This window comes from Giraffa tippelskirchi, chromosome 7, assembly GCF_054371585.1.
Source record: "Giraffa tippelskirchi isolate mGirTip1 chromosome 7, T2T-mGirTip1v1.2.pri, whole genome shotgun sequence".
NCBI lineage: Eukaryota > Metazoa > Chordata > Mammalia > Artiodactyla > Giraffidae > Giraffa > Giraffa tippelskirchi.
This window is the reverse complement of record NC_137281.1, coordinates 77,200,730-77,224,331: the sequence shown is the minus strand read 5'-3', so window position 1 is coordinate 77,224,331 and position 23,602 is coordinate 77,200,730. Positions and strand designations below refer to the sequence as shown.

Here is a 23,602-nt window from a genome sequence, read left to right as displayed (position 1 = left end):
CACCCAAAATTCATAGGTAGTAATCCTAATGTTCAAAGACAAGACACTGACCAGATTATAAACTCTTTAAAATTCTGTGCATTACAGAAACATTTATTTTGCTTGTTAAGTGTTGAAATTTGTGAAAGAGTGCCATTGTATTTATAGTTCTATTATTACCATATTTCCACATTATCACTTATAATGTTAAAAACTGTTTCTCTAACTCTCTTCATATACTTAACATTGTGGCTCAATAGGAATCCTAAGTTTTTATGTAACTGAATAGTCCTGTGCTTGATTGTCTATTTGCGAATTTTTGGCTGGTTCCTCATACTTATTTTATTTTTCAGGCAATAATTAACAGCACCATCACTCCAAACATGACATTTACTAAAACATCTCAGAAGTTTGGCCAATGGGCCGATAGCAGGGCAAACACTGTTTATGGACTGGGGTTCTCCTCTGAGCATCATCTTTCGAAAGTAAGTTAAATCATAAGATCCAAGTGGAAATCTGCATCTTCCGGTCGGACGTCTTATATATGTAATGGAAAATGGAGAGTATAAAATGTAGGAGAAATTTCTTTGATATTCTCAGAACAACTGTAGTGACTTTAGAGCAAGAAGTGAGAGATCAGTAGATTCCACTGTCAACTGGAAACGTTGTATACATTAAATGCAGTCACCATTGATGGTATGTATTGTATTGACATTTGTGTGGTTAACTAGGTATGATAGGAAATAAAAGGTGGGAATTATCAGTGTAATATGGACTTTGCTTGGTGGTAGCACCTTTGATTGATGTTCTGCAATATAGGTAAACACCAAACTCTTCTGAATTGTGGAAACTCAAGCTGATAGTGGTATTCAGCTTTTTGACATAATAGCAGGAACATATAAATTCTGTTTTATGCTTTGTTTGGGTGAGAATAACTCTGAGCTCTCTGATACAACACAGAGTAAGGCCTAAGAGACACCCTGAGGAGTTCTTGGAACCAACCAAGTAAATTGCTATGGCTAGAATGGCTGATAAAATACAGAGCATCACCTGGGCAAAATACTGGAAATAAAACAGTTGTCCTGCGTAGAAGCAAAAAGCCAGGAAGTGTTCATACCAGCAGCATCTTGAGTTCTTGTGGCTGTCACAAAGAACGAGTTTATAAGGGAAAGGAAACAATGTCAGGATAACAAGATGATCAGGGAGATGATTGCTCACCTTTATACTTCACATTTAATGCTCACCAGACCCAAAGGATTATGTTTACAACTTCTCTGTTTGAAGTATTCAGTTAAAAGAATAAGCCTACATTTGAACCGCATTTTATGTATGATTTGGTATACATCAGATCCGACGACTTGAGAACTGAAACTGCCCAAGTGCAGCGTAATCAGGCTCTTGGTAGATGCACACTGTTAATACTTAAACCCAAACTGTTCATTATAGAAATCATTTAGATTCTTAAAAATCAGTTCTTTTTGAAGAATCTTACACTTTTGTGAATATCAAGTTCAGTAGTTAAAATAATCTTTCTTTCCTTTGGTTTTAGTTGTAAAAGTTCCTTAACGGTGTTTTCAAGTGCTTTTGTTATCTTTTTTTTTTTTTTAAACATAAATTAGAGTTGAAAGCTCAGTTGTACGACTGTTGTAACTTTCGTCTGGTGACTGTAAGTCATTCTGTGTAAGATGATTAAGACAAACAAGTGTTGCCCAATTTCGTTTCTCTTACACCCACCATATTCTCCAAATACATTTCTTGAACTGTGGTAAAAGTATGAGTTTTAGCCTCAAAGTATTTCAACAAAGCAGGGACATAGGCATCCAGTTCGCACTGCCCCTCCATAAACAATCCCCTCAGGATTGTTTATTCTAATATTTTTGCCATTACTCAGAACCTTTTTGGAACTTTGCTTTTGAAATTGTCTATTAAACCCTATAGCAAACACATTAAAACTATGATTATATTACACTTGCTGAATTTCCTGACAACAAAGGAACTAGGTTGTGGATTAATTTCTCAAACTTGCATGAACTTATTTTTGAACCTGAGTAATTTTTTACTATATTAAGTTGGTTCTTTTTTATAACTACATCTTTCAAGTTATGGGCAAAAACTAATATGGTAAGGAAATAGTTTATTAAAATCTGTCAGTCATATTGTTTCCTCTTATCTGGTATTTTTTCTGAGAATGGCTTTTATAGTTAAAGAATTTGTTTTTCCCCTTTAAAGTTAGTGTATATTTTTGACCAAACTGACTGGTAGTGAATCCTAGTATTGTATCATGAAGGTGGATTGACTATTAGGAAACGACCCATTAGCTCCTGGAGTCAACCCTAGTTTATTTATTCACTAGACTTGGCTCCAGGAGCTTGTGATCAATCTCTTCAGAATGTTTTGGTCCAAAAATAACAAAACCATGACTTATTTTCCAAGCTACCTTGAAGATTAAGGTTGGTGCTTTGTAGGGGGCCCAAAGGAGTATATAACCTTTTACATAAATGAAGCAAGCATGGAAATATTCTGGCTTGTTTTTATCACTAAAAACTATATATGAAACAAAACATTATAAGAGGTTAGAGAAGTCTCTGAAGGCAATTGTAGACAAGGTGCTCTCACAATGTGGAGAGCAGGAGCACTGAAAAGAAACGTGTGATCTCCTAAGGTTGATGGATGAGGAAAATTCCAACTATGCTTGGATTGTTAGAGTGCTTTCCAAGTGGTATTTTGTTATCATGGAAACCTAAGTCTATAAAAATTAACAGCAGCTTGGGTCTTTATGAAGTTGAGAAGAGTTTTAAACGTTAACTACCTTGGAATGCCAGATTAGTGTAAGAAAAACTTGGTGTACTACTTCAAATTACATAAAGACTAATTATGGTTTTGCTTTTATTTCATTTCCAACAATGTGAATGTGACCTTTTTACTCTATATTGAGATTTTTTTTAATGGTAATATGATATTCTCTTCAATTAGATAAGTATAATAATGCAGATTCAGTTTCCTGATCTACAAATTGTAGGTGGGGGGTAACAGGTTTAAGGTAAGAAGGAAAGTCGTTATAATATCAGCTTTAATTTTGACTTTCTTCTGTTTCTCTGCAGTAGGTCAGAATATCATGAGCCTTTCCTTCCCAAGATGGAAGTGAAATCAGGGTTGGTTTATTGGGTTTGAGTGGGACCTGTAATTTTATGTTTTTATTGCCAACTCTAATAGATGTTTAAAGTTGCACAAAGATTTTCAATTTTTTAAAAAATCTGGTTATTTTGTAGCCTTAGGTTATTCTCTCTGAGAACAGTGGGAGAGTAATCTCCACTTCCAGTGCATAAAGAGATACTGTTTGTAGCCATGATCTTTAGATTACCTTGAGTTCCTAAGAGTTAGCATTTCATAAAAGTAATTGTTTAAATTGTTACCAATCTTAAAGACCTTCGTGGGGACCTGCTTTTCCTTTCTGCTGCTGTTTAGGAATCTTTGGTAATGAAAATTTACTAATGTTAGTCAGTGATAGTAATAAATGTTGCTGTTTGTATTGCTGAAAATAAAATGCCTCATGTAATATAAGAGTTAATATCCTAGTAAAAGTTAAAGGCCTGCTCCAGATACAGAGATGTTTAGGAGTGGACACTTAGGTGATTTAAATTTCTCTGTGGTAAACACAGTGTGCCCATCTTTACTGATTTCACTCCCAACCTCCACCCCCATCCCCTACTTTGGTCTTAGTAAAGTATATCTGAACAACCAAGGAGGGACATAGCAAAGCTAGCTGACACCAAATTCTAACGTAGTTGTATCATGATGTTTTTGAATCAGATTTGTCAGAGTACTTTATGGTATGCAAATGTTTGATATTAGGTTTATTTTCCTGTCATTTTCATATTATGCCTGTAATTGATTTGAGGGCTAAGTTGCTTGTGTAAGAGTCAATTATTCAGTAAAATGGAAGAAAATTAGGGTAAAAGTGGGCATTAAGACCTATTTTTATTTGGTTAATGTATGTAGTCTTTCTGCATTCAGTTTGCAGAAAAGTTTCAGGAATTTAAAGAAGCTGCTCGACTAGCAAAGGAGAAATCACAAGAAAAGATGGAACTTACCAGTACACCTTCACAGGTGGGTATCTAATTTCTATTCCTTGTTCATTTTAGATGATATGCTTTATGCCAGAGATAAATTTAGAAAAATAATGGCAAAATTAAGGTGATTTCCAAAGTGGACATAGAAATGCACTCTTCAGTTAATCTGCACTAGTGGAGAAAGTATTTTTTCCCTTATATACCAATATATATAAGAATCTCATGGGGGGGAATCTGTTTAGTAATTAAAAGTCAGTTTTCTAATATGCATACAACTTGAAAACAATTGTATGTAAAGAGCATAGATTGCCCTGTTGTCTGTCTTCTGTCTTCTGTGATGATCAGTAGAGTAGTAGGCTGCAAGAGGAGACATGGGAGAGGCTTGGGGAAAAAAAAAGTTGATTGTACTCACAGGTCCTAGAAATGTTGCAGGAAGGGTAACCCCTTCCAGGGCCCCAAAAGTGGACTCTTCTCTGACACTCAGCAATGAATTATCTGAGGAGACATGTGTGCTGACAAAGCAAGAGACTTTCTTGGGAAGGGGCACAGCAGGCAAAGGGAACCCAGGAGGATTGATCTGTCATGTGACTCGCAGTCTTGGGTTTTCTGGTGATGAGATTAGTTTCTGGGCTGTCTCTGGCCAATTATTCTGACTCAGGGTCCTTCCTGGTGGTACATGCATTGCTCACTCAAGATGGATGCAGCGAGAAGGATTCTGGGAGGTGGAAGGACACGTGACATCTCCTTTTGACCTTTCCTAGATTCTTCCCATTGGTGGTGGCTTGTTAGTTCCATGTTCCTTACCAGGACCTTCTGTCATAAAATAATTCATGCAAATTTTACTATGGTACCTGGCCAGGGTGGGCAGTTTCATGCCTAACAGGAGGCATGGCACACCTCTAGGGGGCAGCAGGGGTGCCTCAGATTGGGCAGAGGGCAGAAAGCAGGAATGCAGGGGAGCACCAACCAAGGCTAGAGCCTGTATTGGGGTTTCTCTTGGGAATGGCAGGCAGGGTGAACAGTTTAGGATTGACTAGTCTGCATGATTTCAACAGGCTCTAAAGCATAGGGGCGGTTCCCAGTTGCCTAACACCCAGCCCTTGGAATGTTGTCTCCCCAAATGCTGGGGCCCGCTAGAAGAGTATTTCCTGGAGTGGTTAATTTGCATATCAAAGGCATGCTCCCAACGTCAGTCCAGTTCAGTTGCTCAGCCCCCTGCTATCTCTAAGAATTGGCTAACTAGAAAGGTTTTTAAAATGTCAAGACATCACAGTATACAGATAATTAAAATATATAAACAATATAGTTTGTTCTACCTGATTTTAAGATGTGTTTAAATCTGACAGTTGGGACATTTGCATCTCAGCACTGAAGACCCAAAGGTTGTAAGTTTTAAAAAAGTATCACTTTTTCCTTTAACAGGTTAGTTAATACCTACTACTTCTCCATTGTAATCTTTCTTCAGCTGGAAATTAATTACATATCCAAATAAAATTCATTAAATAGCTACATTTCAGTACTTTTACAAAGGTTTTAATGTAATAATATGACTCAGAGAATGCCAGTAACTTTTAACTTTTTAATAATAGACTTTTCCAAAATTTTTATTTCTGTTGAAATCTTACGGGTAAGGTTCAGCTTTATACTGGGTTCTTCTCTAGGGTAATTGCTTTTGAAATGTACTTAGGAAATTTTATAAAAGGAAGGATTGGATGTTACAAATGTTTCTGTGGAATATGTCAGTAAGTAGCTGATTTACATAAAGCTTTCTTAAGGAAGTAGATAGTGATTGCCTTGGAATTCTGTGACTAGCCAAATGATTGGAACATTGTAGAAAATATTTTGCTGTTCCTTTCTCCCCACCCCTGACACCCAACTCTATTTGGTAAACCCTACTGGTATAAAGAGTTTTGAGTGTTTTCAGAGGAAAGGAGAGCTCTGTTAAGTATGCTTAAAGTACACATTTCCTCACAGGCTAAAGGTGAACTCTGGATTGAAGCCAAAGGTCCATTATTCCTCCTCTGTATTTGCAGAGACCTGGAATAACATGAATGATCATTTTGAAATGAGATCTCTTGAATCTCCCTAAGTGCTATGATAGTGTAGTGATGCTTTTAAACATAAAAGCCTATTTAAAATTTAGTACCAGTACACATTGAGCTCTAGTTCCTCAAGTGAATGATTCTAGTGTCACTGCAGGATGCTCCAGCACATTCAATAAAAGAATACCCCAAAGACTCTAATAAAATTGTAATAGATTATACTTTGCCATTGTACTTAGTTCCTGTTTCTCTAATCATAACTTGTTTTTGTTTAATTGGTCATGAAATGTTACAAGTTGCTGCTAAGGTCCCTGCTGGTCTTTGGTGGAAGGAATGTCTTTAAGCTTTTACTTTCATCAGAGGAATTGAAGATGTTTATATTTGGAAAGTGCTGTGAAATACAACGAGTAAAGAAATGTCTTAAGTACATTAACATTTGAGAACCAAAATATTCTGACCTTAATTTATCTTTTAAAAATATTTGAAGTCTGACTGTTAATTTACAGAAGAGAGAGATAGGGGGGAAAAGTATTTTCATTTCTCTTTACTCTCCTTTCTTTTTTTGTATGACAGTCCCTTACAGAGGTCATTAATATTTCTGTTTTACTTTGAATCATGTAATCTCTGGCCACCCTGATTCTATTCATTTTGAGCTTGATTTTCACTGGTTTAATCCAATCTACTAAATTAACACTCTGCCTGAAGAATAGAATATTACTCAGGAATTCAGCAAAGGGAATCAAGAGATTAAAAGCGATAATTGATAATAGTAAATAGTCACAGCTTTTGCTTTTATTCAAGGCTGTATTGCAGACAAGTTAGGTATATGTATTTTCAGGTCAAACTTAGACATAAATTCTTTTTCTGCCATTATGTGATCTTGAAAATTTTTCTCAATCCAAGTCTGTTTATACATCTGCAACATGAATGTTACATTACCTTACAGGATTGTTGGGTGGAATAAATATGATAACGATAATGTCATGTTGACAGTGTCATGCAATAATGGCAATAATATAGACTCTAGAGCTCAGCTTTGATCTGGACTCTAACCCTTATTAGTTTTCTGAGCTTAGGCACGTTAGTATTTCCTTTAATTCATAAAATGGAAATAAGTTATTTCCTTACAAAGTTGTCGTGAAAATTAAGTAAGGATTACAAAGTACTTAGTGTGTAGTAAAGGCTTAATGTTAACAGTTGAGTTGTAATGTGACCATAATGGTGAAGATGATGATATAAAGCCTTGACAGCATTATTTAGAAAAATACAGATGCCTTAATTAAATAAAGCCTACATCAGAAGCCCCTGGAAGACGTGTTAAAATACAGATTGCTGAGTTCCAACCATTTCTAAATTTAGAAGGGCTGAGATAGGGCCTTAGAATGTGCATTTCTAACAGGTTTCCAAGAGATGCTGATGACTCTTGATCTGGAGAATCACACTTTGAGTAACACTGCTGTAGATAAATCCTTCCATCTCCCTAAAGGCTTGTGATGAAAGGAGTCTGGCATTTAGCACAGAGTTAGCCAATTCCCTCTTAGACTCTTGAGCTAAGGTTGTACACTCGGTATAAACGTGTGGTTGTGTCATATCTTCATGTTGTCTTCATCAAAGTAACATCTCTAGGAATACATGGACTCACATGTTAGTTGTCAGGTTCTTTCACATCTCTCTTTAAATAATAGACATTAATTTAAAACTTTTTCTCTGTTGGAGATCTTATCTTCTCATGTTTCCATGGGAATCTTTTAAACAGTCAATGATATATAATCAAGAGTGATGATTGACTTTAAACCTGAAATTTCTTACAAAGTTCACAGTTGCAAAATACTATATTTCAGTTAACTTAATAGAGAAAGGGGCTATATGGTCAAATAATATCAAAATGTTTCTTCTGTGGAGTTGAAAAAAATTAATTTTTAGCTGTCAGCTGACTAAGACTTTTCTTTTTTTTCTTTTTTTTTCATTGACATGAATCCGCCATGGGTGTAATTGAGTAAAATCTATTTAATTCCGTCACTTGTTTGCAGCCAAACAAAAGTCATGGGCTTTTTATTTTTTTCCATTTAATATGTCAGGTTGTGTAGCATTGAACATATCGTAGTAGCTATCTTGATTTATATTTAGTATGTCTTAACTTTTCCCTCAAGATCTTTTAGAATTCACTTTATACAAAAAATAGATTCTACATGTGTGTGAGTGTGTGTATTAAGAGAAAATCAAAGTTTCTTTTTTTTTTTTAATGTCATAATTTTTAAAATATTCATTTTAGCAATAAATTGTATTTGCCCAAATGGCACTGGTTTCTTGTAAGTGATTATTAGAACCTCTGTGATTAGCTATTTGATCCTATGAAAGTCAATTGATCTCTTTGGGCAGTGGTTCTTGAAATCTATAAGGTCAGAGGTTTGAACTATATCATGTATTAACAACATTTCAAATGCAATAAATCTTGAGTGTTTTAGATTTTCTTGGTATAAATGGAGTTTTTGAAAGGTGGTCTGCATTTAGACCTGTTACAGTCCTAAACTATATTATTTACATATCTAGCCCAAAAATATGCCTTTAGAATTAGTGAATGCCTATACATTAATGCGATACATGAATACATAAATGCAAAGAGCTGACTCATTGGAAAAGACCCTGATGCTGGGAAAGATTGAGGGCAGGAGGAGAAGGGCACGACAGAGGATGAGATGGCTGGATGGCATCACCGACTCAGTGGACGTGGGTTTGGGTGGACTCAGGGAGTTGGTGATGGACAGGGAGGCCTGGTGTGCTGCGGTTCAAGGGGTCGCAAAGAGTCAGACACGACTGAGCGACTGAACTGAACTGAACTGATACATTAAATATGATACCTTCTTAGTCATAGTATCATTTGACAAGTTTCATATTTACTGAACCAAATACCACAAGAACAACATTTACAACCTCAGGAAAGGTTTGCTAGAGCTTTCTTCGTTTAATTATTAGCTCTCCAAAGTAAAAACAGTGAAGACATATGTCTTTAATCCTGATATGAATCTTCCTTAGAGTTGTGTTCGACTCTTTGTGACCCCATGGACTATAGCCCACCAGGCTCCTCTGTCCACAGGATTTCCCAGGCAAGAATACTGGAATGGGTTGCCATTTCCTCCTCCAGGGGATCTTCCCAACCCAGGGATTGATCCCAGGTCTCCTGCATCTTCTGCATTGGCAGATGGATTCTTAATCGCTGAGCCAGGGAAGCCCAAAATTAAGAACAGTGCAGATATGTGTTTTTAATCCTGTTATGAATCTTTCTTACTTAAATCATACCAAATTTGATTTTCTACAATTTCTGGAGATTTGTTTTTCTTCAAGTAGAGCTAACCCTTGATACCCCACCCCCCTGCTGTGGCACATCCACCTGAACAGATGCCTGAGAGAAGGCTGGTGACGCCGCCCTGGAGGCCTGGCCTGCAACGAGAGCCAACATTGTTTCTTTCCCATGTGATTCAAGATATTTCTGGGGCTTTTTGCTCTTTTCAGGGGAGGGCTTTCTTGCCACTTGGTAAATAAGGAGAGAGAATTCTTAAGCACTTTCTGAATCTTTTACATTCTTGCTCAGGTTTCTTTTTTTATAATATGGTCGTATCTTCTAGTTTTGGCTTCCTTGATCCTCTCATATTTTAAAATGCAAAGTTTTTATTTTTTATCACTGTGATCAAAGGATATGTTATTTGATATATTTTTCCTTAAACATTTACTATAGACGTGCTAGCCATATTAGCTTAGGAATCCCTTTCTAAAGAGAAATTATCCTACTTTTCCAAAGTTTGTAGTCTAGCAGGTACACTTCATGCTTTTTTAAAAAATTTGTTTATTTTTTAATTGAAGGGTAATTGCTTTACAGACTTTTGTTGGTTTCTGCCAAATATACTTCATGCTTTTTATTTTGATGTTTGTTTTAAAGATATAAAATGTAGGTTTTATGAAAGTTAAAGTTTTTGAGGAATAACTACAGTTGAATAGGAAGTTGCACAGAATTTAAAAAAAACTAGATATTTGGAATATGTTAAATAAAACAAGTTTCACAGTGCTATTTTTAGCATATGTAAAGTTTTTAGAAGGTTTCACACTACTTCTGGCTACCCCTGTGTTAGTTGGAGTAGTTGGAGGGCAAAGGAGTTTCACTGCCCTTTTGTACTGATGGAACTCTTTCTTGTTCTCCTGAGCAAATGTTGATTTTTTTGCAAACATCCTTAAAAATGAAATATGCTCAGGGCTTTTGTTTTCATTTTAGATATAGCGTCTAGGGTAACTTAAATATGCCTTTTGTTAAATATAGCGAATATTTGGGCCTCTGGAAGAAAAGCAACCTGAGTCCCTTTCTTCCTTTTCTCCTTCTTAGCTTGTCTCTGACAACAGTCTGCTTCAGTGGCATCAACCGTACTATCCTCCCCAACACCCATGCGTCATCATCTTTCTTACTTCATCCCAGAAGGTCGTGAGAACCAGAAATCAGACGACTCCTCCTCTCTCTCTCTTAATGCTAATCTCCTTTTCACTCTTACACTCTTATCAACCAGTTCTAGCAGGTCCTTGTTGCTGATACTAGTTGTGCTCTTTCGCGTTAACAAGGCAATTGGTTTCTGTTGTCATTTTCACTGAATCAGTTCTTGGCCAACTTACTGTTCAGTTGATTGGACAGTCAACCTGGATTATTTTAGTTTGGCCTTTCTTGGAGAAAAAATTTTCCTGGTTTATTGAAACCAAATATGAATACCTCATGGTTTCCTACTGGCTGCTTAAAACTTTTCCAGGCTAATTGATATGGCCCATGATTGATCTAGAGATAGTCATTTTGGTTACTGTTTTCTCAGTAGGATTTGACTTTGTTGTAAAACAATTTCATGTTGTCACAATATACTGCAAACTATTTGTGCATTGACTTATCAGTTAATAGAAACAGTAGATTCAGAAGAAAGATTTAAAAGGAATAAAACTAAATGTCAAACTGGAGGTTCCATTAATAATTGAAAAATAGTTAGGTGAGGATGTGGAATCAAGAAGGAAGTCTTTTGATCTTTTGATAGTTTGTATAATTTGTAGCATTATGGTACTATTAGTTAAAATATTTAAATGTGAAATAAAACACATAGAGCAGTATAAAACCAGAAGCCCCAGAAAAGAAAGTTGATCTCACCACATTAATATTTTCCATATTTCTTTGTAGTGCTTCTCCATGAGCAATAATTGTTATGTAAAGTATATAAATTATCATAATCTAGATATCTCCTTATAACATCCTCTTTTTCTAGTTATAAGCAATTTCCTGTGTTACACATATTCATCTTGTTTCTATCTGAGGAGATCTTACATTCTTTCAGGTTGGCAAATTATGACCATCCCCACCCACTCCCCTATTGAACACTGATGTTTTCATTTTCTTGCCTAACTTAGCCTAATATTTCAGTTTTGAAGTTTTATTGGTCAGAGATTGTAAGGGGTCCACCAAGCTGCTCTTTAACCATCTTGTGCTGGGACCTTCCCTGGTTAATGGGTTTGTCAAATGACACCTCATTCTGATTTCTAATATGAAATTTAGATAATCTGGTGATGACAGTCATAAGAGTAAGTGTCAGAGTGAGCTTTGTTTTAAATTCCATCTATTTTCCAGTGGGATAACTTAAATTCACTTTGATAGAAATAAAACAGGAAATTTTGCAAAGAGAAATAATTTCATTATGAGTAGCAGGCAAGAAAAGCTGAAATACACTAACATCATTGTATATAATGTGTTACAGGTATATTTCCAGTTACTTTTCTAAATGATTCTTAGAACTGAAAACTATGGCAGATAAAAAAATTGAGACTTAAGATTTCATTCTTTCTCTTCCTACCCTCCCATAAATAATAAATAATCATCTTGCAGTTTTATCTTATTTTATTTTTCTTCTCAAGTAATTATTTGAACATCTAACCAATTAATTGCTTATATAACCTGAAAGATTTTTAGTTCTTTGGAGCTACATTTCTAAACTGTATGTTTACATTTTTAAATTGTATAATGATACAGATAGTTTCAGATAGTTTTCTTGTGCATTGTTTTGCTTTAAAATTTTTTCTGTTTAAATTTCATTTTTAAGTCTTTGATTCAAATTTCAATTGAAATATGACCATATTTCATAAGTAAGCATATATCAGAGTCAGTTTTAACTTTTAGATGACCTTGTGTATTATAACAAAACTGTAACACTTTTTTAATCCCCATGCCTTTTTTTCTTTTTTTTTTTTTAAAGGAATCAGCAGGCGGGGATCTTCAGTCTCCTTTAACACCAGAAAGCATCAATGGGACAGATGATGAGAGAACACCTGATATGACGCAGAACTCAGAGCCACGGCCTGAACCCACTCAGAACGCATTGCCGTTCTCACATAGGTACAGATTCAGCTCAACCGTCATAATTAAGTAACGTATACAAACTCACTTGGTTTCAAATAAATCTTGCAAAGTTACAACCCTGAGTTAAAATTCCAGGTCAGACTTTTTATTTTTTTAACTCTTAACTTCAGAAAAGTTTTACTGATTTATAGTTTATAGTTGCCTAGATGGACTGGTGTGGGCAATTTGCATTACCTTTGTAGAAAAAGGGCTACCGAGCTAATTATAATACAAATCATTTTTCAATGAGACAACATGTTATTGCAAATCTCCTCTACTTATTTCTTAACCCAGCCTATAAAAGACCCTCTTTGTTAACCTGGTTTCCATTTTCATGTATGTTCTTGAGAGTTATAAACATTAAAAAAAAAAGAAATTAGGTTTCCTACTCTAAAATTAAGCTTTGCCATTGCTTAGAGGTGATCTCACTGTATGATTTCAAACAAGGAAACAGTTTATTGGTGTAACTTCCAGCATGAACCTGTTAATGTCAGATTTACTTTTGCACATCAACTAACAAGATAAATCTTCACATGCTTCTGAATTTTAAAGAATTTGATACTTTAAAAAGATGCAATTTATTCTAAATATATTCCATACCAGTTACACTAATTATTGGCCATGTTGGAGTATTTTTAGGATGTAAGGAGATCTGAGAATCTGCAAATGTAAACAAATACCTATCAGTCATTGTCTTTATTTTTATCCTTCTTTGGAAACTTTTGACCTAGGTAGTTTTAATTAAAATTAGGAAAAAAGTTTTCCTTTGTCTTGCATCTCTTTTCGGACTAATTCAAAAAAAAAAAAATTCTTTAGCATATTCAGAAGAATGGTGAAGTGAGGTACTCCAAACTCTTTTTCGTGAGAATTTTAATTTTGATTGAATTGGTTGAATATTAGGGGTGGAGGACTAAACTTATTAGAGACATTGAGGGACCTCATACTCAGCCCAAGGAAGAAGAAATTTAAAATTTTTCTTAGGAATGAATGGGAGGAAACTGTTTGACTATGAGGCTATTCCAGTTTGTTTCTAAAAATGCAAATAATTTTGCATAAAAGAGGCACGTTTTGGAGTTTCTATAGAGGCGATGCTCTAAGTATTTCAGGATAAGCGCATTCTCATTTCTATAGCTGTAAGAATGACGGAACGTGTGAACATTTTTGGTTCATCCAGTCTGAAGACTGTATGTTTACACTGATAGTAAACCATACTAGTTTTTAAAATACACAGTTACTACTAAAGAGCTATGTGATTCATATGCAGTTTTAAAAATATTTGTATTGAGGGAAGCAAAAATTTCTTTCCTAATTAGCACATCCCATTAGTAAATAGATGTAACTACAGTGAACATAATTATCAACTTGATTTCTTTGGCTAAAACTTAAACAAGACATGTGCATTGAATACTGTTGAGTTAAGAAATAAGAACTTTTGTATTTATCATTGGTAAAGCTGTTTCTAATCTACTTTTTGCACCTAGAATTTTCTGAGTGTTTATTACTTTGCTAATCCTCAGTGCTTGGAATTACTAACTGCGACTGGTCATCCATTGATTTTCTCTGTTCTTGGGAGTCAAATAGGAGTTACTTTCTTTGATGTGAAGATACAGCTTCTTTGACTACTGGAATATATAGGTTAGCCAAGGAGATATTTGAGTTCTGAAAATGAAATTTAACAGGTCGATTTAAGCTTTTGGTTATATTAAAGGCATTATGCAATCTTAGAGTTTTCTTATTATTTAAAAAATACTTTAGAATTTTAGAAGATTTATCCTCTGAACTTTTAATTTTATATCAATCAATATTAATGAATACTCACTAAGTTACTTGATTAAAATTAAGATTTCTACCTGAGATAGAAAACTGAATCATTTACAACTAATGTTAGAATATCAAAATAACTTTAGAGATTTCAGAGATGGTGTAATCAAGGATTTTTCAAACTGTTGTGGTTTGAAATCAACTTAGGTTATTAATTTCATTCTGAAAAAAATGAAATATAAAATTGAATAGGAATAAAACTTAACATTAGGAGAAGAAACTGTGTTTCAGTAACATATATATTTTAGTGTGGGCTGGATTATAGGGTAAAACATCAAAGTTTGAAAGCTTGTGCCTTTGACACATTCCAGAAGTTAGATGATTTGTCCTAGGTCGCATGGGTTATTAGTAACAACTTTAGGTTTACAGTTCAGTGCTTTTGATCCTAGTATGTACTACCAAGTTAGCTAATAGTGCATTTTAGTCTAATCCCCAACAAGTACATTGTTGTGTCAGGAATTTAATAAATGTTTCTCTATCAGGAAAACTATATAGAAATAAGATCAATGTTTCATAAATTACACAAAGAATATTAAAATAATTTCTCTTTAAATCTGAAACTCACAAATGTTTAAACTAGATACACTGTCCTTTTTTACCATGGCAAAGAAAACATTTAAAATCTGTGTTTTTAAGTCTTGCATATACTATTTATTTTTGCCTTTCTTCCTCGGTACTTATTTCAGCAGGAAAGAATGAATAGCAAAAACGATATTCTGCCAACATTCCTCTGTTCTGGTTGATATCATTTTATTGCTAAATTAGGAGCAAAATCACTAGAACATCTATGTGTTTTTTTTTTTTTAAGATGGAAAGATATGGGAAACAATGATCTAGTCAGTCAAGTGGATTGCGTTGATTATAGTAATAGCTATTTAGCAAGCCAGCTTGTGCTCTTCTTAAAATTTAAGTTTTATACCTAAATCTTACTGATTCAGGCCCTGAGTTTTCATTTGGTCCTGAAAATTTAGTAATGTATTTATAGTTTATTTACTCTATAAGCTTTATTTATTTTTTAAGAAGTACTACTTAGTTTTAAAGAGAAAAGCAAGATTTTTTTTGTTAGTCTTTAAACTTACACTAAGTTTCAAATGTGTTTGAAAGAGATAATACTTTAATGAACTCCCGTGCACCTATCTCTGAGCTTCAAAATTTAGGAAAAAATGGCCAGTCTTGTTTCATTTCTAATCCTACCCACTCTTCCACGTTTGTATTTTTAAAGTAAGTCCCAGGCATATAATTTCATCCACAAATACTTTTTAAAAATTACTTCTGTATTTTATTATTTACTAAGCTAATACAGCTTTTTATATCTAAATTCTATTTACTGGCATTATAGAGTTACCTTTATTTACTCTTTTCTTTGATTTTTTAAAAATTATGCTGCTGAACTAAATTTTAAAATGTATGAGCTGCTCAATATTCCTTAGTCAGGTGCTATAGTACTGTTTTGTGTCCTTGTTATAAACTAGGCAAAAATATTCTCATTATATAAGTTCTGATAAATTAACACTTATAAAAGTATATTTATTTGAATGCTTTAGAAGTCTAGAGATGTATAAAATAGGAAGATTATGAGGATGAAAATATTTACTAATTTCTTTGGGGAAATAGTATTAAGTTTTACCTGAATTGCTATTTTTTCTTAGAAAATATTTTTTTTAACCTAACTGATAATATCCTTTTGGGACTGAACAGGTATATACTGACCCACTGAAGTGTTCAGGGCTTCCTTTGAGGCTGTAGTCTTAGAATAGCTATATAGTTCACCTTTGAACAATACAGGTTTGAACTTAGAGTCCACTAATATGTGGATTTCTTTCAGTAAAAATTACAGTAGCACACAATCCTCAGTTGGTTGAATCCGTGGATGTGGAACCAAGGATACAGAGGACCACCTGTAAAGCTATGCATGGCTTTTTGACTGCATTGAGGGTTGACACCCCTAACTCCCTGCATTGTTCAAGAGTCATCTGTATACTAAATAAAATACTGTATGCTTGATAATATATATATCTATACATACATATATAAAATATGAAGGACAGTTTTGTGTTCTCATTTCAGGAGGGATTTATTTTCTTCATAGTATCAGCTGTATGGAATTTTGGAATTGACTCATTATTTCTCAATGAATTCTAGGATATTTTTGAAGATATAAAGCTATCTAAAATTCTCTTAGAAATAGTTAATTTTATAGTTTCCCAGGGATGTTAGAGGGTAATACTGAAATATAATGCAGAAAACTGAAATTTTTTATTTTGTTCATTGTGAATTTATGATTCTCAGATATATAGTAATATATTGATAAATAGCTGCTGTTATATTTTGAGAATTGAGAGCAGATATGTGTATATAGCAATAGTTCATGAAGCTATTTTTATACTGATAAATTTTAAAAAGTTTGATTATCTTAATGGAAAATTGGCCATTTTGAGCACCTATTGCATTTAAATTCTTCTAATGTTTAGATAATATATTCTCATGGTGCTGCTAGAATTTATGCATTTGGGGGTATTGCGTGTATCTTCTATTCTGTTAGAGATTTTTCCACCACTTTGTGTTTTTTCAACAGATATTCATTAAAGGATATATGCAGAATCATTACTCCTTAGTATGTTGATTTGCTTTAAATCAGTATAGTGACAATTTTACCATAATTTGAGTGGGTTTATTCCACTTGTATTTAATAGATTAATTGCTTCACTTCATTTATTATCAGTTTCCAAAAGCTACTATTTTAAAACTGTGATTAGAGATTTTTTGTACATGTTCAAAAACTAAATTTCATTGGAAAATATACACGCAATTTTAATTACATGTTAAAAAAACAAGCAGTGTTTTATCTTGACTCGAATACATATTGTACATACTTTGAACATGATACAAACAGGAAAAAACTGTTAGAAGCTCCGGAGGACTATATTCTCCACAGCTGTGCATTTGTCTCTCTTTTCATGAATAACTTCTAGGATTATAGTTATGAAGTAAAATAGAAATAATTTCTGTGGACAACTCTTGTTTGAATAAAACTGTGTAAAGCTGGGGCTTGATTTCACAAGAAGTTCTTTATCATTAATAAAATTATAGATGAAAAATGTAACTTGTAGGATTCCCCTTATAGTTACAGTTACAAATATTGTTATCCCACCTCAAATCAAACCTCAAAATTAGAATTAGTTTTTAAAAATTAATTTGAAGGCTAAGACAGTGAGAGAGTGCAACTCAACATTTTGGAGATGGCAGAATTTCTTTTACTGTAATTGTAAACAGGAAGCATTTTGTAAGAAGTGTTATGGTAATTTGGCAGTATATATAGGTTTGCATTTTTCTGGGAACTTAGAAATAATCCATGTATTTTTGAATAAGATGTGATAAAAGTATAGTTTAGTGACCAAGAGTGTTTACTTTATTAGGTTTTTACTTATATACACTTAAATTTCCTATCTTAAATTTTTAAGAACTAATCTTCATTCTATTTTAATGTCTTCTAAAAGATTTTGAAAAAAATATAAATATTTTCTAAAGCATTTTGGTTGGGAATTACCACTTAATATGGATTATTTGCAAGAAGAAAAGTACTATTCATATGAGATAATGACATTACTAACATACCTCCAGTTAGAGATTGTTCCTTCCCCTTCTTCTTCTCTGCCTCACCACTGAAATTAATGGGAAGAATTTTCACCAGTCCATCCCTTGTGATTGTTAGTTTGTATTTTCAGGGTTACTAGCTTGGAGTTAAGGGTCCTATCGCTCACAAAGGAACAGATGGATCTTAGATTAATTATGACCTTTTTCCTAGGACTTTTAAAATTTTCCTAGGAGGACTTTTAAAAATTCTTTTTTCCCTCCATTTGTGTTCTTTGAAGACCGTGGTGGGGATTCCACTGGAAGGGAGGTGTGTGATGACGACAGTTATGCTCCAGGACTTAGGGAAAAACACTCTTTCTTTGGACTTGACTTTCTGTCTTTCCTCTTACTAGAATAGCAGTGTGTGAACATAGGCAGAGGCCAAGAAAGTCACATGAATGTGTGACATTTGTGATGTGTGCTATATGACAGTATGGAATTGTGAGGTCTGTGGTAAGGTGAAGTGTACATGGTTCATCCAAAGACACTGAAGTTTTTAAAACATAAGGCCAAACAGAGAAATGAAGATTATATGACCTATCTGGTTTCTAGTTTAAATTTTCAAAAGGAATCTTTATGAGTTATTAATATATATGGTTTAGCCCAAGGTAATGATTTTAAGCAAATTCCCAGCTAGTAATATCTGTTGTCATAATGCCCTTATTAAGTTCTTGGTGGTGGTATTTGGAAGGATATGATTTGAAGATTTGGAATCCTGGATATTTACTCTTTGGTGACATACTACTCTGATAGGTATTACTACTCTCAAATACAAAAACCTGACCATGTCCCTTTTCTCCTTAAAATATTTCAATGGCATGATGTATGTAGACCAGTCCATGGTCATCAGATGAGACTTACCCAGCCTCATCACCTTGTGATTTTGTAGCAGTTACTTGCATTTGCTTTTGGTCCTCCACTTCCCAGGTGGTGCAGTGGTTAACGAATCCACCTGCCAGTGCAGGAGATGCAAGAGATGTGGGTTCGATCCTTGGGTCAGGAAGATCACCTGAAGTAGAAAATGGCAACCCACTACAGTATTCTTGCCTGGAAAATGCCACGGACAGAGGAACCTTGTGGGCTGCAGTCCATGGAGTCGCAGAGTCAGACACAGCTGAGCACACATGCACTCCACTTGCAACCAAGCAAACATGATACTGCTCATCTGCAAGTCTTTGCTCCCTTGTTTTTTTGATGTTCTCCCTTTTCTTTAGAGTGACTGTGTACACACACACACACACACACACACACACACACACACACACACACACACACACACACACACACACACACACACACACACAGACACACACACACACACACACACACACACACACTCTCCATACTTCCTTGCACTCCACCTCTGTTTTTGCTGTTAGTCGCTTCGTCTTCTCAGACTCTTTGTGACCCAATGAACTGAGGCCTGCCAGGCTCCTCTGTTGATGAGATTTCCCAGGCAAGAATCCTGGAGTCGGTTGCCATTTCCTTCTCCAGGGAATCTTCTTGACCCAGGAATCAAACCCTTGTCTCCTGCAAGTCTCCTGCATTTCAGGTGGATTCTTTACCACTGAGCCTCCCACCTTTGTCTCTAACTTGATCACCAATGGATGAACCTCAGTATATCCTTATAAGTTCCAGCATTACGTCCTCTAATAAGCTCTGTTTCATGTCTCCAGACTGAACTATATGTCTCCTCTATTAAATTCCTGTTGCTTCCAAACTGACATATACAGGTTGACATTAGCCTGTCAGTCTCTCCTGGGGCAATGATTGTGCTTTCTTCATTTATATCACCGATGCTTAGTACAGTAGGCATTCATTAAACATATGAAGGGAATGATGTTCCTCGCAAAAATGGAGTATATGCTCTGAATGCCCTTGGTACAGTGCTTCAAGTGTGGGGTTACACCTACAGATTCATAAGACCTTAAAGCTAAAATATGTTAATAGACTAGTTATGGTCTTTGAACAGCAGTCACTCTAATCAACTTAAGACTTGAGTTTAACTGAGTTAGTCTAATTGTCTTCAAAATCACATAACCCTCCAAGAGAGTTTGTTTTCTCTATCACGTTTCAGACTCTCCTTGTCTCATTTTATTTTTTTCTATCATGTTCAACGCATATTTGCCATCACTTGCTGAACTCCCCTCTAGAGTCTTAGCTTCCAGCTGAGCTTCGTTGAGTTGTATTTCTTGGTAGCACGTACTGTTTCTAGTCATTAGGCATGTAAGAGATAAGGAATAAATGTGTTGTGTGGAAAAATATGCATGTACTTTTACTGCCACTGAGATGACAGAAAGGGTTAAATAAGTTGGTGCAGTTTGATCATTAGCATAAAAATATACCATATATATGTATTCACTTGAGCAGAGCTAACAAAGATACCCATATGAAGAATTGCTTTACCTTTTTAATTCTAGCAGGGTCTACTTAGCTATTGATAGTCTCATTAATATTGTTAATAGCAGTTTTATTGAGCTACACTGCACATACTAGACAATTCACCTATTTAAAGTATATAATTCAGTGATTTGGGGTACAACCAAAACTGCACACCAGAGTTTCTACAATCATGACCACAATCAATTTTAGAACACTTCATTACCTACCTGTAAAGCCTGTACCCTTTGTGGTCACTTCCCTCTTGCTCTTCATACACTACCTACCTCCCCTAGTCCTAGGCAATCACTCATCTACTTTTTCTCTCTGTAGATTTGTCTGTTCTGGACATTGTCTATAAATGGAATCATATGATACATGGTCTTTTATGACTAGATCTTTTACTTAGGATGTTTTCAATGTTTGTCCATGTTGTAGCATATGTCAATACTTCATTTCCTTTTATTGCCAAATAATATTCTATTAACCCACTCATCAGTTGATAGACATTTGGATTGTTTCCACTTTCTGGAAGTTGCACCACTGTTATGAATAATGCTGCTATGAACATTTATGTATGAGTATTTGTGTGGACATAGGTTTTCAGCTTCCAAGTATATACCTAGTAATGGAATTGATGGGTCATATGGTAATTCAGTGTTTAACCTTTGGAAGGAACTGCGAGACTGTTTTGCAAAGCAGCTGCACCATTTTGAATTCCCCCCAGCAGTATGTAAGAGTTCCAGTTTCTCCACATCATCATCAACACTTGTTAGTTTTTCTTTTTTGTTGTAGCCCTCCTTGTAGGTATGATGTGGTATCTCATTGTGGTTTTGATTTTTATTTCCTTGATGGCTGATGTTGACCATTTTTTCATGTGCTTATTGGCCACTTGTATATCTTCTCTGAAGAAGTAGCTACTCAAGATTCTTTGCCCATTTTTAATTGGGTTTTTATCTCTTTGTTGTTGAATTGTAATTCTTTATATATTATAGATGTTAACTCCTTATAAATTAAATAATTTGTGGATATCAATATTTTCTCCAATTCTGTAGGTTGTCTCTTCACTTTCTTGATGGTATCCTTTGCAACACAAAAGCTGTTAATTAATTTCATGTATCTTTTTTTTTCTTTTGTTGTTTACGCTTATGGTGTCATATCTAAGAAACCATTGCCCATAGGCACAAAGATTTACACCTGTGTTTTCCTTGAGAATTCTATGCTTTTTAGCTCTTTATCTAGATCTGGCCAATTTTGAGTATTTCCATATATGATGTAGGATAGAGGCCCAACTTTATTCTTTTACATGTGGATATCCAGTTGTCCCCGGAGAAGGCAATGGCAACCCACTCCAGTACTTTTGCCTGGAGAATCCTACAGACAGAGGAGCCTGGTGGGCTGCAGTCCATGGGGTCGCGAAGAGTCAGATACAACTGAGCGACTTCACTTTCACTTTTCACTTGCATGCATTGAAGAAGGCAATGGCAACCCACTCCAGTGTTCTTGCCTGGAGAATTCCAGGGACGGCGGAGCCTGGTGGGCTGCCGTCTATGGGGTCGCACAGAGTTGGACACAACTGATGCGACTTCACTTTCACTTTTCACTTTCATGCATTGGAGAAGGAAATGGCAACCCACTCCAGTGTTCTTGCCTGGAGAATCCCAGGGACGGTGGAGCCTGGTGGGCTGCCATCTATGGGGTCACACAGAGTCAGACACAACTGATGCGACTTAGCAGCAGCAGCAGCATCCAGTTGTCCCAGCATCATTTGTTGAAAAGACTGTTCTTTTCCTACTGAGTTTTCTTGGCATCTTTGTGAAAAATCAGTTGACCATCAATGTTTGTATCTGAGCTCTCAGTTCTCTCTCAGTGATCTGTCCTCAAGCCGTTCTTCATTATGGTAGCTTTGTAGTAAGTTTTGAAATTTGAGATGTGTGTTCTCCTATTTTATCCTTCCTTTTCAGGATTGTTCTGACTATAATGAGTCCCTAGAATTTCCATGTGAACTTTTGGATCAGCTTGTGAATTTCAATAAAGAAGTAAGTTGGGATTCTGATGGGAACTCCACTGAATCTGTAGTGAAATTTGGGTGGCCATCTTTATGTTGTGTGTGTGTGTGTTAGTCGCTCAGTCGTGTCTGACTCTTTGAGACCGCATGGACTGTAGCCCACCAGGCTCCTCTGTCCATGGGATTCTACAGGCAAAAATACTGGAGTGGGTTGCCATTCCCTTCTCCAGGGGATCTGATCTTCCCGACCCAGGGATCAAACTTGGGTCTCCCACATTGCAGGCAGTTTCTTTACTGTCTGAGCCACCAGGGAAGCCTGTCTTAATGTTAAGTCTATCAATTCATGAACATAATGATGTTTTCCCACTTAGCTCTTCTTTAGTTTCTTTCAACAGTGTTGTTTAGTTTTCAGAGTATAAGCTTTGTGCTTCTTTTGTTGAATTTATTCCTAAGTATTCTTTTTGATGCAGTTATTAATGGAATTGTTTCTTGTTTCTTGTTCATGCTGTATATAGAAATACAGTTGATTTTTTTATAGTGATATTGTAGAGCATAAACTTGCTAAACTCTAATTAGTTTTATTAGTTTTTTAAGTAACATCCTTAGGATTTTCTATACACAAAATCATGTCGTCTGCAAATAGAAATAATTTTACTTCTTCCTTTCCATTCTTGATGCCTTTTATTTCATTTTCTTGACTAATTACCCTGTCTGGAACCTTAGTACGATGCTGGATAGAAGTGACAAGAGTGGACATCTCTGTCTTGTTTCTGATCTTAGAGGGAAAGCTCTCAGTCTTTCATTGTTCGGTACGCTATTAGCTGTGGCTTTTTATGTATATTCCTAGTTTCTTATTTTTTTTCCCGCTGCTGTTTAGTCTGATTGATTATAATGATTTCTTTCCCATAATTGATAGCTTTAAGAATCTATGCTTTGACAAATATAACAATATGCTTTTCTTATATTTACTTCTTAAAAGGTAATCAATAGTTTATTTTAAAGGGGAAAAAACTCAATTTGAGAGGAGGAATTTTTCTTGTAAAATTGTTGTTACTTTTTTAAAGCCTAAAACTGGGCCTCAGTTTTCATACATAAAAATAGAAACCTTCCAGTTTTCTAGCTTTTTATCTCTAGAATATGTGAAGAACTTTTATAGACAAGGGGATGGGAGTATATTTACTTCCTAACTGGTTTTGTTACTGATATAGTTGACTCTTTTCTTCATATTTTTTAATTGAGAGAAAATAACTGATAAAAATGTCCT

General features: G+C 35.0%; 1 protein-coding gene across 6 annotated transcripts in view; it reads left to right on the top strand.

The window, feature by feature from the left end:
- The window catches only part of HOMER1 (homer scaffold protein 1), a 213,948-nt gene that overhangs the window by 52,895 nt on the left and 137,451 nt on the right, over positions 1–23,602 (top strand). For all 6 annotated transcript variants that reach the window (XM_081505966.1, XM_081505965.1, XM_081505964.1 and 3 more), the window contains exons 3-5: positions 333–464; positions 3,994–4,086; positions 12,355–12,494. In XM_081505966.1, the coding sequence (XP_081362092.1) occupies positions 333–464; positions 3,994–4,086; positions 12,355–12,494 (365 nt within the window). The remainder of the gene's footprint in view (positions 1–332; positions 465–3,993; positions 4,087–12,354; positions 12,495–23,602) is intronic.